Raw genomic sequence first — 15453 nt, 5'->3', positions numbered from 1 at the left:
ATGCAACATTTGGTGGCCTTTCTAGACAGGTTTTTATTGCACCTGTCATTCTCGAGGGAGACCACAAAAAAAGAACAAAGGAACAAAAAATACATGGTCACTATAGATAAGTGACCTTTGAGGAGTAGACACGACTAAGAAAGGGTTGACTGTCTTCTCTTGAAAGTTGAAATATTAAGTAAATTGCTATGAAATACCCCCCCCCCCCCTTCATACTTTCAAAACATGTATTTCCTTGCATTTTTCTACCCTTCAATGAAACATCAGGTATGGATCTGAAGAAATTACCACATTAACAAAAAAAATACATATATATTGTGCAGTGAATGAACCTGTTTAAATGAATATTGCAATCATACTTGACATAGAATGTTGTAAATGTGTAGAAATGACCACATTTATTTTTTAATATACATGTATTGTGAATTGAGTGCATATTACAATCATTTATAATCATATATATATATATATAAGTGAATATTACAATCATGTTTGAGATATATAGTAAGATATATATAAGATATATTGAGATATATGAGTAAGTTGCTACAAAATATCACCTTCATATCAAACGTATCAATTTGTTCTCCCTTTTTAATGACACACCAGGTATGGATCGGATCATCTACATCATCATAGGAGTAGTAGCAGCGTCTGGATTTATCTTCGTCATGACCATCATCTTCATGGCATACTGCAGGAGGAGGCTTAGGAAGAGTGAGTGATTTAATTTGAAAATTTAAAAATGGTCTGGCTAGGAGGGATTAGACCACCCAGCGTTGTAACTGACAGGTGGTTATCTCATCAAATCAGCTCTCAATTAACATAAGAAAAAGAGGATCATGGGGGACCAATGGTCACCGATTAGGCATTGTTTGATATATAGAGGGCGCAAGTAGCTATAAGTAGTGCAATGGGGCTTTAAACGACATGGTCTACAGCAATATGCTGAATTGCACATGTATACAGTATATACAAGATAAAGATGAACAATTAAATTCAAATTACTTGGCAATATATGCAATTGATTTTAAAAAAAGTTGTTTAACTACAATCATCAATATAATTATACAGATAAAACACATTGTTAAAGTTATATACAATGTATATTAGACTGGCTTCTGTGATTCAGAGTAAAAGAAACATGATTAATGTATAAACGGCTTGAGTGCCTATTTCTGCAGTTGTCTGCACATATAGTACCAGTAAACAAAAAAAGTACACAGGAGCAGGGAGCATGTACAACTAGCTCTCGAAAAAAAACTCTCAAAGTGCCCTGGTAAAGTGAAATAGAGCTTCAGTGTAAAATGATAAAATACGTTATTAACTATCACTGTGAGAGAATTGCACTTCAACACCAAATCCTAAAAGAGCTTTCGCGAACAGTAAAGTATTTTTGTACACAGGTAATTTCATCTCTATTATAGCGATACATATGCATGACAAAAATAGTTTATTTCATGTATTTCTATTGTTTCAGCCTGCGAGAAATAACATCCAACTCTTCCTTTGTTGTACAGTCAAACCTGCTTTAGTGACCACCTGTCTACAAAGGCCACATTTGTTGTTTCCCTTGAAAATGGTTTCTCATTGAAACATGTACTAAAGGAGCCTGTCTACAAAGGCCACTTTTTGTGTGTCTCTTGGGTGGATGCTATAGACAGGTTTGACTGTATATATTTTGTATATTATAACTCAAGATTATTTTTAGTTATCTTTACTTAGTCCCTTATACCTTTAATATCAACAGATAAAGCTCAAGTGGATCATGCAAGTAAAGAAGCCATCCCTGTTGAGATCATCCCCCAAGTTATGTCTCTAAAGGACGCCCTCAACAAGGGAAAGAAGACAGGTGACGAACCCGACGGCTCCCCTCATAGCTCGGGGTCACGACCTCGCTACGCCATGCCGCATGAGTTCGTCAATCGGAAGCGTGATTCGTGGGAGGATCCGCAGTACAGACGCAGGCAGTCTAACGAGTATATGGAGCCTCATCAGTTTGACAGGGTAATAACTCAGTTGTAACTCACTTGATCCAGGATTATTCAGTCTTTAGACTGTTGTTCCTATCCATGGTTTCCTTTGGTTGGGGTTGTCATCATATTTATCTGGGGCATCTTTCCACCATTTCTCAAGTCCAGATTTGAAACGATTGATAGTGTACTCTCCACAACATTGCCTGGAAGACCATTCCACACATTGATTATTCTCTGGCTGAATGAGTTTTTCCTTAGTGTATTCCGGCATGTTAGCTTGTAAAGCTTGATAATAATAAAAATAGTCTGTTCTTGTATAGCGCATAATACTTAGTCTCTTTGCGCTTCCAAAGAGCTTTGGAAATTATTACCCTAGCTTTAACGCCGGCTACCAATATCGGCGCTCAGTGCATTTCAAGGAATAGTTCTACTATTTGATAGCTGAATGAAGACTGAACCTAACCCTTAAAGCCCCACTGCACTAGTTATAGCTACTTGCGCCCTCTATGTAGCAAACAATGCCTAATCGGTTACCATTGGTCCCCATGATCCGCTTTTTCTTATGTTAGATGAGAGCTGATTTAATGAGATAACCACCTGTCGGTGACCATACAGGGAGGTCTAATTCCCCCGGCCAAACTAGTGCAGAGGGGCTTTAAAGGAGAACAAGATTGAAAAAGATCTGAAAAAAAGAAAGCAACAAATTAGTGAAAGTCTGAGTGATATCCAATTAAAAATAGAAAAGTTATGAGTTTTTAAAGTTGTCATCAGTGAAAAACAACAACAGCACTAATATATCTTGCAAGATCCTCTCCAATTCGCTTCGTGCAGAAAATTTCATAAACTTTCATTTTCTTAGTTTATTGATGATGGAATAGATTTTTTCATACAGGGGTTGTATGAAATAGGGCGGACGTATGATTGAAAACTTTCTTAATTGTTATAGAAATCTCTTCTGACAATCACATAAAATATAAAATTTAAAAATCATCATTTAATTTAATTAATGCTTTGGGGGGAGGGGGGGGGGGGGGGGTGACATGCTTTCGAGTAATAGCAATTTCAATTGCTTTTGTCACCCCTGACCAGCAGATTGTATCCTTCTCTCTCTCCTCTCAGCTTTCCTAAAGCTGTTTGAATGTATTATGAAATGTCTATGTGTTATCTGATTTTTATACTCATTGTATGATGTCCGATTGGTCATATAAATGATAATAATAATTATAATTTGGACGTGTTCAAATCAATATTTCCTTTCATTTTCACACAGCGTCCTCCTCCTCCTTGGGAAGACGACTACGACAACCGTCGCGAACCTTACAATGACGACGACCCGTACGCTAGGCACGACAATCAGTACTCCAAATTTGACGACGCTAAACCTGAACCCATCTACCACGATCGCAGTATCCGCAGCCAGCGTAGTCGTCATAGCGATCACGAGGATTACGTGGATCCGCGGGACTTCTGCGACCCGCCTTACACGCGCTATAAACCGGAGGGAAACGGAGAGTACCGCGACCGTGATGATCCGTACGGTTACGAGCATGATTCCGATAAGGATTCAGAAGTTTCGTACGATTCTAAAGATAGACTGGCTACCAATGTATGAAATATCACCCTTTCTCTGTCACATCTAAGATTTGTTCGAAAATCGAACTGGAAACAAGTTGGTTTTATTAAAGGTAAAGACCAGTTATGGTCATGCGATTGCATTGTGAAAGAAACGTTGTGGAATCGATCAGAAAAGGTTGATCATCTAGCATATAAGTATTGTTGTGTACTGCAAGGTTCTTGAATCATCAAAATGATAAGAAATTTGGCCCAGTCTTCATAAAGTTACAAGCACTGTACACAGAAAGATGTATATGGGACTATACGTGCGTGACACGTGCGTTTATCTCTCACAGACCATGTAGATAAACTAATTTACCAAATATATCAATTAGTAGGCGGTTTCCCGGCAAAATTTTTGTCATGTATTAGTCAAAACATATTCTTTCACATGATTGGTAATAAGAGCTTCCATTTCATTTTTTGAAATTGGGGCGTTTCCAATACTGGAATACCTTTAACCCACAATATTTCAATTTTCATTTTTAATTATTCAGTTTTCCCTCCTCAAATTGGCAGCGATTAATCTTATTTTCCACTCCTTCAAAGTTTTAACATAATTAAAAATGTTTCATATAAAAAAAAACAATGTGAAAGGAAATTGCGAAAGATAATGCCCCAAAAATATCATTAAAAGGAGACACTGTACTGCTATTGGTTAAAAGAACTGAAAAATGAGACAAAAAGATCCGGGCTTTGAGAAAAGAATAATACAGTTATAATCAATTAAATGCCAATTGGCAACGCTGTGTAGAGGGCAGCACCGGCCAGGGGCATATTTGGCAAAGGCACTTCTGTTTCCCATACAAATGCAATGGGTCAAGAACTGTCCTATAGAAATGATAGTTTTGGAGCCAATAAAATGTAAGCAACGTATTATATTGGTGTCTATATAGATCTTATGAAATCATTGATGGAGTTAAGGGAGTTGAGGGTTCCCCTTTAACCCTATGTTAACTGGGGGGGGGGGGGGGGGGGTCAATTTAGCAACTACTCCGGAACCGCGGCAGATATAAAGTATTCCTTTCGTTACTTTTTTCTTTCGAGTCTTACGCATCTTTTAAAACAATTTTTTTTGAAAATCAGACATATAGTTACAAAGTCACATGAACTTTTGCATGTCAGCCCGAAAATTTGTCATTTCAAAACACATGGAAATATCATTTTTCCTAAAAAGAGAAAAAACATTGGTTATTTGGTCTTGTTTAAAGTTTAGGTGTTTGTTTTGGGGTCAAATTAGTTGAATTGTAGTTAGAAATAAAATAAAACAACAAAAACACTAAAATACATAAATTAAAAAAACAATGAAATGCATAAGAAATTATCTAAACAATAGATAACATAAGGAATAACCTGGCTCTTCCAATTTTCGTTGTATTATTATTCCAAACGGTCTAACAAATATATATATATATAGTGAACAAGAATGCTTTAATATGAATTATATATGATTTATGGGTAAAAATGTGAATTTTATGACCTTATTTGCATAAATTACCATAAATATGCAAATGAGTAAATTTTTCCAAAAAAAAATTGAAATTACCATAGTATTCTATACTCTTCACTTGACATGCATGCAAATTTTTCGGGCGATCGGTTGTGAAACGGCCGAGATTTGACCCCCCCCCCCCCCCCCCCCAGTAAAAACCTGGTCTGAAATAGCCCAGTTAAAATAGGGTTAATTGTCAAGTGCACCATGTATACCAAATATACTCTTATTTTACAAAGAATCAGTTTTAGTTTGGCTTTTTCTGAACAAGAGGCCAAATGTGTCTATAATGTTGTGTAGGGATCAGTAATTGTTGGAGGCGAGGAGCATAAAGAAAGACGCTGTACTATTTCTTGTTATAATTCACGAGAACTTTTAATCATCATCGATACTTTGTCGTAATTATCACATTCACAAATACAAGTCTCTGTAGAATCCTTGTTCAGCGGTTGACGGCTGAAACCCAAGTTCCTATCATTCTCCAACTTTACATTCAGGAAAGTTTGGGGAGAAAACCAATGTTGGGAGGGGTGACTTATTCATGCTTATCATTGGTCAATGGTCAGGGTTGTCATGGTATTATGGGGAGTGGCTATGGAGAGTGTAAGTGACTGGGGTTTGGGCCTAGTATGAGTCATAGTTATTGGAATGTGGTTCGTTCCTGGAATCTAAATCTTGGGTGGTCATTAGTGGTCAATTGTTTATAATAAAAAGTAATGGGATAGTGGGTTCTGTTTTATCATGGAGCAGGTGGGAGAAAGGTGAATGAAAGGTGGATGACTGAAGGGAGGGGGGAATAATACAAGTACTACATAACAATAATTTCCCTCAATGTCATTCTATTTGGATAGATATAGCAACACTTTGATTTAAAAAAAAAATATTCAATAATATGATCATATTCAGCTAATTTTCACAGCCAGGGCCTAGCTCCTACATCCACATGCCAAATACGTGTATGTCAAATACAACAGGCCTTATGTCAGAAGAGTTAAACATAGAGCCCTGTATGTAAATATCCCCTTCAATTAGCCATGAACATGTCATTCCATCTTTTATAACAAAGTTTGATGTATGTATTATGTTATCATCAATTATGTTACCGGTATATATTTTAGGTGTAAAAATATATGAAGTATTGTCATATCTTTATCATGTTATTAGTTATGGTATTTACTATTAAGAATCTACCATAGTTATATATTTTGTGGTCGATTTGGTGAAACGCTTGCATCCTTACTGTTGCTATTGTGTGAATATACCAACACAGTCAAACCTGTTTATTAAGACTGTCCAAGGCAAACAGAGAAAGTGGCCACTGTAGACATGTGGCCTTCATAGACAGGTTCTACAACACACATTTCTCTCTCCAGGAAGATGAAATGCATGGCCACTATAGACAGGTTTGACTGTACTTGCTAAAAAGAGATTATATCAAAGGAACAGACCATTATATCAATGGAAAAGCCTCATTTATATCATTTCATATATGTAATTAATAGCTATCTTATTCATTGTAGGCAGTGTTACGAAAATTCTTAGTGTTAAAGGTTAAAACTATACTGAACAGATGAACTTTCAGCCCTAGCGTACTGTTTATTGCACAGCGCCATCTCATGGTCAACATGCCAACAGTACGTAACCAGATTACTAATGTCCACTTTGTAGACAGAGGACTCAAAGTGAGAAACAACAGCTCAGCTGACCTGAGATGGCATGAGACGTGCTTCTAGTACAGTGTGGCTTTAATTATTAGCTGTACTTTGGTGAAAAAATAGATTCAATTTTTTTTTTAAAGATCTTTGTGAAAAAATACTTGATACATTTATTCAATAGAATTCAAACGCTGATGTGTTGATGTATTTATGCATAGTATGCAATGAGTCTGATTATGTAAAACCATGCATTTACAATGATATTAGTTTTTAAGAGGAAGTACACAAATGTATCACATGTAATACAGGTAATGCACTTATTTAAATGTTTTTTTTTACACGTTTGTGTGTACAGGTCTCTGCGTCATTTATCTTCAATGAAATTTGAAAAGCACAGAAAATTGGAACAATCTATTTGAAACATGTTTTTAGTACACTACCTGTGAGCTCATGAATTTTGTATGGCTTTATGTTTGTGTTACTTTTAGAACATGAATAGTTTTTGGACCAATGTAAATATGTTTATGTTATCATGTATTTATTTAATTAGCATGTAGCAGTAATCAACTAACGGTACCCTAATAGACTGCCAATAGACAATTTTCCTACCGTAACCAAATTTAATGCATACGTCTTTGTGAAGTGCCTCAATACAAATATTTCATATTGTTATGAACAATTGTATTTCAATAGTCACAATGCAAAATGCATATTACGTGTCGTTAGGTAGGGCAAGACATAATGTCTGTCCTACCTGGCAACAAATAATGTATGCAATTTGCATTCTGACTATTGAAATACAATAATTTGTAATGGATGAATGACAAAATGTGTATCGAGGCACTTCACAAAGGCATATGCATTAGATATGGTTACATTACAAAAATAGTCTATTTAGCTGTCGTCTTGTGCCAAATGTTTTCGGTGCTATCCTATCAATGTTATTCTTTAAAAAATAACAATGTATTTTATATTATGCAATCATAATTAATAGGGACGAAAAAAAAAAAATTCTCACATAAGTGAAAAACTGTAGATTCTTTGTTCTTTTATCCCCAATCAATTAAAAAGTGAAAATTCTTTTTCATAGCTATTTTCCTAAGTTATACTTTGAAAAGGGTGTGTATTATTTTGGCAAAACAAGTGTCCACAATCTTTTCCATGTTTCAACTCTTTGTCCGTATTTTAAATCATTGATGACAGTTCCTCAGAAAGTAGACATGATTTCATTACATTTTGATATTTTGTCTAATACTTCATATCATAAACTGCTGCCGCTATTTGATTAGGCACAAATTCAGCACTTCATGGACCACTTTCACAAAGCCTTTTTCAATGACAAAAACCAGTGACAAATTTGCTGATTTGTCACTGATGACACGTGTTGTGAAATGGGGCCACAGTTCGGACCCACCAAAAATGGAACATATTTGCCAAAGAATACAGCTGCCTTGATTTGTAATTGTACCTTGTTACTCGTTTATAGATTCACATGATTATTCATTATTTTTAAATGAATATTCATTAGGATTTATATGAATATTCATTATGTTGTTATAATGAAATATACCTTTTGAAATACACTGATGATTTCTTTACATGCATTCCTTTATTTTCAAGATTGAAAAATGAATGGAGCGAAAGAGACTGAGGTAAAAAAAGAAAAAACTAGATGGAATTTTGACTGCGCGCAGTCGAAAATGATGCCTCCGCCATAGAGCAATTTAAACAAGTTTGGAGTTTAAATCTCCAGTGGTTCTTGAGATATCATGATAACAATCTCAATGTATGGAATTTCATAAGTTGACCTCTGTGACCCTTGACCTTTGACCTAAATATGCTCATGTTGTTTGCGGGGTTCCACAGGGTTCTATCCTCGGCCCAGTATTATTTCTAATTTACATAAATGATATTCAGTGTTCATCAAATGTCCTAAGTTTTATACAGTTTGCCGATGATACAAGTATTTTTTTTACCCATAAAGATATTCCCCTTATTAATACCACGTTTAATAAAGAATTACAAAATGTATATCAGTGGTTAAAATGTAATAAGTTAATTATAAATATGTCTAAAACTAACTATATGGTTTTTAGCAATATGAATTATAATATTGATGATATAAGAATCCATATGGACAAATCCCAACTATTACATACAAATCATACCAAATTTTTAGGTGTTCATATAGATGAATCCATGTCTTGGAAATATCATTTAGGAGATGTTTGTTCTCATTTCTCAAGTTGTTGGTATCCTATATCGCCTGCGCAATTTATTACCCGAAAAAATTCTTCTTACTATTTACAATACCCTTTTCCTACCCCACATATCATACTGTAATATAAATTGGGGTGGCTGTCCTAAGTCATATTCTGATAGAGTCTTTAAACTACAAAAAAAAGCCATTCGCCTGATATCAAAATCCTCGTATAACTCTCATTCTGCTCCGCTATTTCATAAGCTCAATGTATTAAGCCTATCCGATATTTGTCAGCTACAAACTGGTATGTTCATGTATAAATGTAAAAATCGCTTATTCCCTCGTTATATTACTGATCTATTTCCTATAAATGCAAGTATTCACTCTTATCAAACTCGGTTGTCTAATGATTTTCATTTCCCCCAAAATACGTACATCCTATGCAAAATCTACTTTATTTTTTACAGGCCCAAAACTGTGGAGTTCTTTACCAAATGAAATAAAAAAACTCAGTGTCACTCCAATCTTTCAAACGCAAACTAAAAAAACACTTGATAAATTCATACCGTAATCAACTACAACGTTAGTAGAGCTTCTTAACCCGTCCTTTCTTTCTTTATATACAAATTTACTTTGCTTTTTTTTGTTTAACGCAATTATTCAATTGTTATTTAATGTATTAAGATTATATTTAATTGATCATGATGGGTGCCAACGCACTTAAGACTATTTTCCTGTCTTCCAGTTGGCTCCCTCCGCAATAATAACATGTTCTATATCATTACACTTTAATCAATCACTTATGCTCATTTTCCTCTTTGTCAATGTTACTGTAAATGTTCACATTTTGTTTTGGTATTTGTTGTTGTTATTGTATATACATGTATATATCTGTTATATGTAATGTACATCTTTGTACTTTTATTATTGTGGAAAATAAATGAATTACTGAATTACTTAAGTTTGAAGTTTAAATCTCAAATGGTTCTTGAGATATCGCGCTAACAAACTCAATACAAGGAATTTCATAAGTTGACCTCTGTGACCTGTGACCTTTGACCTACGTACTCCAAAATCTAATCAGATCGTCTTCCTATGGTGATAAATACTATTCCCGAGTCTTAAGTTTAAATCTTAAATGGTTCTTGAGATATTGTGATAACGGTCAAACGGGACGGACGTACGGACGTACGGACGGACAACCCGAAAACATGATGCCTCCGGCACCACCTTCGGTGGCGGAGGCATAAAAAGGAAAATAATCATCGATTAATAGAAAGAATGATAAATGATTATTATAAAAATAAGGACATAATAGAGAGAGCCAAAGAAAAGACAATAAGCCAGTTCAGAAATATGAATGAATAATTATGAATGAAAATGTCATGCAAGCAACAAAATTTGTGGTGCCACTTAATCCATTTATGATTTGAATGTAAGGCAAGATGTAATAAAAATCAGTTAGAGACGACCCCTAGCTTGGCTCACAATAAAGCAGACGGGTGCTTCACTATTGGCTGCAGCACACCCCCCCCCCCCCCCCCCCAATCCACGCAAGCCCTTTGACTTCATTGAGAAAAGAAGTCCATATAATTATTGTTGCTTAACATTCCATCGATGACTTCTTGTTTTCATCTTCTTTTTCTTCTTCTTCCTCTTTTTTTCCTTCTTCTTCTTCCTCTTCTTTTTCTTATTTTTCTTCTTCCTCTTCTTTCTTTCTCCTTCTTCTTCTCCTTTTACTTCTTCTTCTTCTTATTTTCCTTCTTCTTCTTCCTCCTTCTTCTTTTTCTTCTTCCTCTTCTTTCTTTCTCCTTCTTCTTCTCCTTTTACTTCTTCTTCTTCTTTTTTTCCTTCTTCTTCTTCCTCTTCTTCTTCTTCTTTTTCTTCTTCCTCTTCTTTCTTTCTCCTTCTTCTTCTCCTTTTACTTCTTCTTCTTCTTCTTTTCCTTCTTCTTCTTCTTTTTCTTCTTCTACATCATTATCATGTGTTTATTTGTTTGGCAGATGTAGGTAGCCAAAAAGAACGTGCAGTACGGAATATGGGAACTTCAAATGTGTCAAATTAGACTTGCGCCATAATACTTTTCACAAGAGATGGCGCTCGACCATTTTCAGAGCTGGACTTCAGCGCAGAACTAATTAAATCACACTCCAAGTCCAATGACTATGGTGCATGGTCCCGACATTAACGCGGCTCTCTTGTCCGTGATTTAGAAAATAGTTTATGCTGCATAAATTCCAATAAATAAATGTGAAACACTGAGCCGGCAAATCCGAATAACTGAAAATACTCCCATAGCTACAATATTAAGGGAAGCCCCCGGCAGATTAATCTGGCAGGGTGGCAGGCGAAAAGAGGGGGATGCATATATATATATATATATATATATATATATATATATATACGAAGCAATGATTTTTCGCATTGAATAATAGATTTTCACACTGGCTCTCTCAAAATATTTAGTTGTCTGATTTCTATATATATATATTTTTAATGTAGTTAGATTATACAAGATCTATATACCAAGGAGCCGATCGACACCCAATAAAATCTTGATTGTCAGTAGGCCTATAGTATATAGTGCTTGCATCGGTTATTCGTTATCATATATCAGAGATTTTTATTTACTATAGGCAGTACGCCAAAGATCTATATTTCGATGTTGCATGGGGTACTACTTATGATTTTGTTTAGTTTTTAATAGGAAAAAATTAGATGGCAATTGCTGAAAGGTGGTCCTCTGCCTAAAAAGTAAAAGAGTATTTCTTGGGAATATTTCTTAAATATTATACCCTAAAAAATGTTTAAAAGCTATAGACTCTAAGACTATATCAAAAGTGAATATATTCAATTTAGGCCTAGAATTCTAGGCAGCTATCGGAGACTATTCATGAGAACTTAGCAGACGACAAATTTGACTTTTTGAACTAACACAAAATATATCGCCATCTTTCGTCATGAATACGTCAGTGGCTTTCTTAAGCGGACGTCGGAGGAATCATGCCCGCCTTCTTTATTAAAGATATTGGCGGCCGTGCCGTCGTGCCGGTGAGTCACTACATTCGCATTGCATTAAACTAATTGGCTATCGAGCAATCTGATTGGCTGTCGTTGGATCCCCGCTTGCGGTATAAATACCTTGTCACGGTCGAAAATTATTCAGTTCACCAATTTCTTACGTCTTTGTATCTACACGCAATATTCAATAACTCAACATGTCTGGACGCGGAGGAAAAGGCGGAAAAGCACGAAGCAAGGCCAAAAGCCGATCAGCCCGAGCAGGACTTCAGTTCCCAGTTGGTCGTGTCCATCGTTTCCTTCGCAAGGGAAACTACGCAGCTCGTGTTGGAGCTGGAGCCCCAGTCTACCTGGCTGCCGTGCTCGAGTACTTGGCAGCTGAGATCCTCGAGCTGGCTGGCAACGCCGCACGCGACAACAAGAAGTCCCGCATCATCCCCCGTCACTTGCAGCTTGCTGTCCGTAATGACGAGGAGTTGAACAAGCTTCTCAGCGGAGTGACCATCGCACAGGGAGGTGTACTGCCCAACATCCAGGCCGTCCTTCTCCCCAAGAAGTCTGCTGCTGCCAAGAAGAGTGGAAAGAGCAGCCAGAGCCAGGAATATTAAATTCTTCCTGTGCCCACCATCTAACCCGGCCCTTTTCAGGGCCATCACATTTCCAAGAAAGAATGAATTGAAAAGCTCTCGTTATTTTGTAGTTTTTATAAGCCTTTAATTTAGGCCCCAGAGGCTAGACATATAATGAATGAATGAATGTGTCTGTTTATAAGTGTTTGACTACATTCGGTGCATGCTGCTTTTTGTGGTTCTTAATCTGAAAAAAGGCAACATTTAGTGATTTACAAGTCAAGGGGGGGGGGGGATATCAAAGGGAGGGACGAGCAATTAGTGTACCCTAAATAACACTTGGGGGGGGGGGGGGGGTGGAGGGATTGGAATGAAACTAATTGTTGAGTATCAAAGCAAACTACAGGTACATACCTGAACCAAATGATAAAAAGAGCTCAAGAAAGAAATGAATGGAGTTGCAGTAAAGGAGAGTAATATAGAGAAGACGACCACCACCATTACCTTATAATATTAAAGACCGTCACCACTACTGGGCAAGAAGGGATTAGACCACACAGCGAGCCATCGAGGTCACTGCGACAGGTGGCTATCTCATTAACTCGGCTCTCATTTAACATAGGAAAAAAGAGGATCATGGGGGACCAACAGGCACTGATTGGGGAAGTTTTCTATATAGAGGGAGCAAGTGGCTACAAGTATGGCAGTGTGCCTTTAAGACCAATTATAGACCTATGGTCATGTGATTGTGAAAGAAACGTGAAATCGATCAGAAAAGGTTGATCATCTAGCATATAAGTAGATCTACTATTGGCGTGTACTGCAACTTCTGGAATCATCAAAATGATAAGAAATTTGGCCCAGTCTTCGTAAAGTTACAAGCACTGTACACAGCAAGATGTATATGGGACTACGCACACGTCCACGACACATGCGTTTTTCTCTCACAGTCCAATAGATAAACTAATTTACCAAATATATCAATTAGTAGGCGGTTTCCCGGCAAAATTTTTATCATCATGTAGATCTATTGGTCAAAACATTCTTTCACATGATTGGTAATAAAGAGCTTTCATTTTATTTTTTGAAATTGGGGCGTTTCCAATACTGGTCTTTACCTTTAAAAGGTCCAGAGCAATAGACCGCTTTATGGCTGATTTGTGAAGACAGTTTACAAATGAAATAAGAACCAGTCAAGACTTGAGTAAAGTGACAAAATAAATTTGTATTTGCAGCCAAGTCTGAGTAGACTAAACAATTTGTGCACTTACAATTTTTAAACGTGTTTATAGAGCAGTTTTCTGCTATTCTTACAACAATGAAAATATAATTTTCCCATACAACTCCAGAAAAAAAACATGAAGACATCAACACAAATACCTTGAATCTTAACTTTGCTGTCCATGAATCTTGTGCAAATTTCATAAAGTGATTCTGATTCCAAAACTTTTTTTTATGGATGCTCTATGGTTCCATCCAAGTCATTTCTGAATGCCTAAACTGAACATTTATGTGAATATATCTTAGCTTTTTTCCGGAATGAAAAAGGGGGTGCGCCCCCCCCCCCCCCTGGATCTGCCCCTGCAAATAGCCATCCAGTCATTCAAAGCTGTTTCATGATCATGACACAAATGTCTCTAGTTTTACATTATAAGTACATGTATGGTATACAGTTATCAACTAAATTATTCATACCCTTACCAAGTTTTGGAATTTTAAAGTATAATATATTAAAAAGGTGATTTATCCCGACTTATGTATCTTGAGAAGGAGATAATACTGACATCTTAAAGTACCGGTATTCAACAAAGTCCCTAATTCAACCAGTTCACCTTTCATTCTTGAGTAACAAAATACACAAAAGCACCAATTTTATAAGAGTTATGAATAATCTAGTTGCTGTATGAACAGCATGTACTTATTACCAAATTATTTAGAGTCCACTTTCACACAGACATTTGAGACAAAGAATCATTCATACCAGTAATACATTAAGTTTAGTACTTTAACTATGTGGTACATGACCATGTGTGTACCTAAAAACTACTTATCTATTTTAGTACTGCATGTATTTAGGAATAAACTACAATGTCTAGCTATACATGATAACATTTATATTACAGTGATGTACAGGAAACCATAGTTCAATAATACTGCTTGGCAATTATTTCTGCATTGTTTATCTTTAATTACATTATACATATATCGACTGCTTTTGAGGGGCACATATACTATTTTTGGCCAAGATGATGTCAAAACTGTACTGTTACACAAGACCCAACGAAACAGCATATCCCACATTACATGTGTCAATTCTCAAAAAGAGGTATTTTAACAAAATATGCCAGACATTTGCTCCTGTGGCGATTGCTCAAGGCTTAATTTCGTCTAGTCCAGATGCTGTCCGTTTTTACATTTTCAGTTTTTTCTTCATTCATCTTTCCCCCCTCTCCAACATGCATAAACATAACCCCTTCACAATTCTCGCTACCCCAAATAGCGATTCTGCCGAGATCCGGGGAAAATCCTGAAAACGCGCATTGCATTATGGGATAGCTTTTCGACATTACAGCTTCCTGTGCAGGCGCGCGATAGCGCAAACGTAAAACGCCGTCGCCACACAACGTGTATGCACCGAATATGTCGTCTGCTCGGTCTTGTTTTCTTTTCGCAAATATTTCAACGTTTATTTGAACATTTCATTCGTTGTTTTTTGCGTCTTTTGACATCAGTGACGATGCTTTTGTGAGGCTGCACAGTGCTGGGCTCATGATTCCAAGCGTAAGAACCCTGAAAAATGGGGGTGGATGAAGGCCGTGACTTGGGATGGGACTCTATACCGGAAGTTGTAGTGACGACCCGAGAGAGTGAAAATTACCTCGTCTCGCGAATTTCGAGATTTTCGTACCTATTTAGGGTAGCG

The 15453-nt window shown here is 36.4% G+C and overlaps 2 protein-coding genes across 2 annotated transcripts; both read left to right on the top strand.

Annotated features, from left to right (window-relative positions):
- Positions 1-611: 611 nt before the first annotated feature.
- Positions 612-3588, top strand: LOC115921354. Its single transcript, XM_030978760.1, has 3 exons — positions 612-717; positions 1751-2007; positions 3247-3588. The coding sequence occupies exons 1-3, from the start codon at positions 612-614 to the stop codon at positions 3586-3588; spliced, it is 705 nt and encodes a 234-aa protein (XP_030834620.1).
- Positions 3589-12086: 8498 nt separating this feature from the next.
- LOC115921095 (late histone H2A.L3-like) lies at positions 12087-12616 on the top strand. The gene has a single exon (XM_030978167.1). The coding sequence runs from the start codon at positions 12159-12161 to the stop codon at positions 12567-12569; it is 411 nt and encodes a 136-aa protein (XP_030834027.1). The 5' UTR covers positions 12087-12158; the 3' UTR covers positions 12570-12616.
- The last annotated feature ends 2837 nt before the right edge of the window (positions 12617-15453 follow it).

Source organism: Strongylocentrotus purpuratus, unplaced genomic scaffold, assembly GCF_000002235.5.
Source record: "Strongylocentrotus purpuratus isolate Spur 01 unplaced genomic scaffold, Spur_5.0 spur5_scaffold_1, whole genome shotgun sequence".
NCBI classification, from domain to species: Eukaryota; Metazoa; Echinodermata; class Echinoidea; order Camarodonta; family Strongylocentrotidae; genus Strongylocentrotus; species Strongylocentrotus purpuratus.
This window is presented reverse-complemented; position numbering and strand designations above follow the sequence as displayed.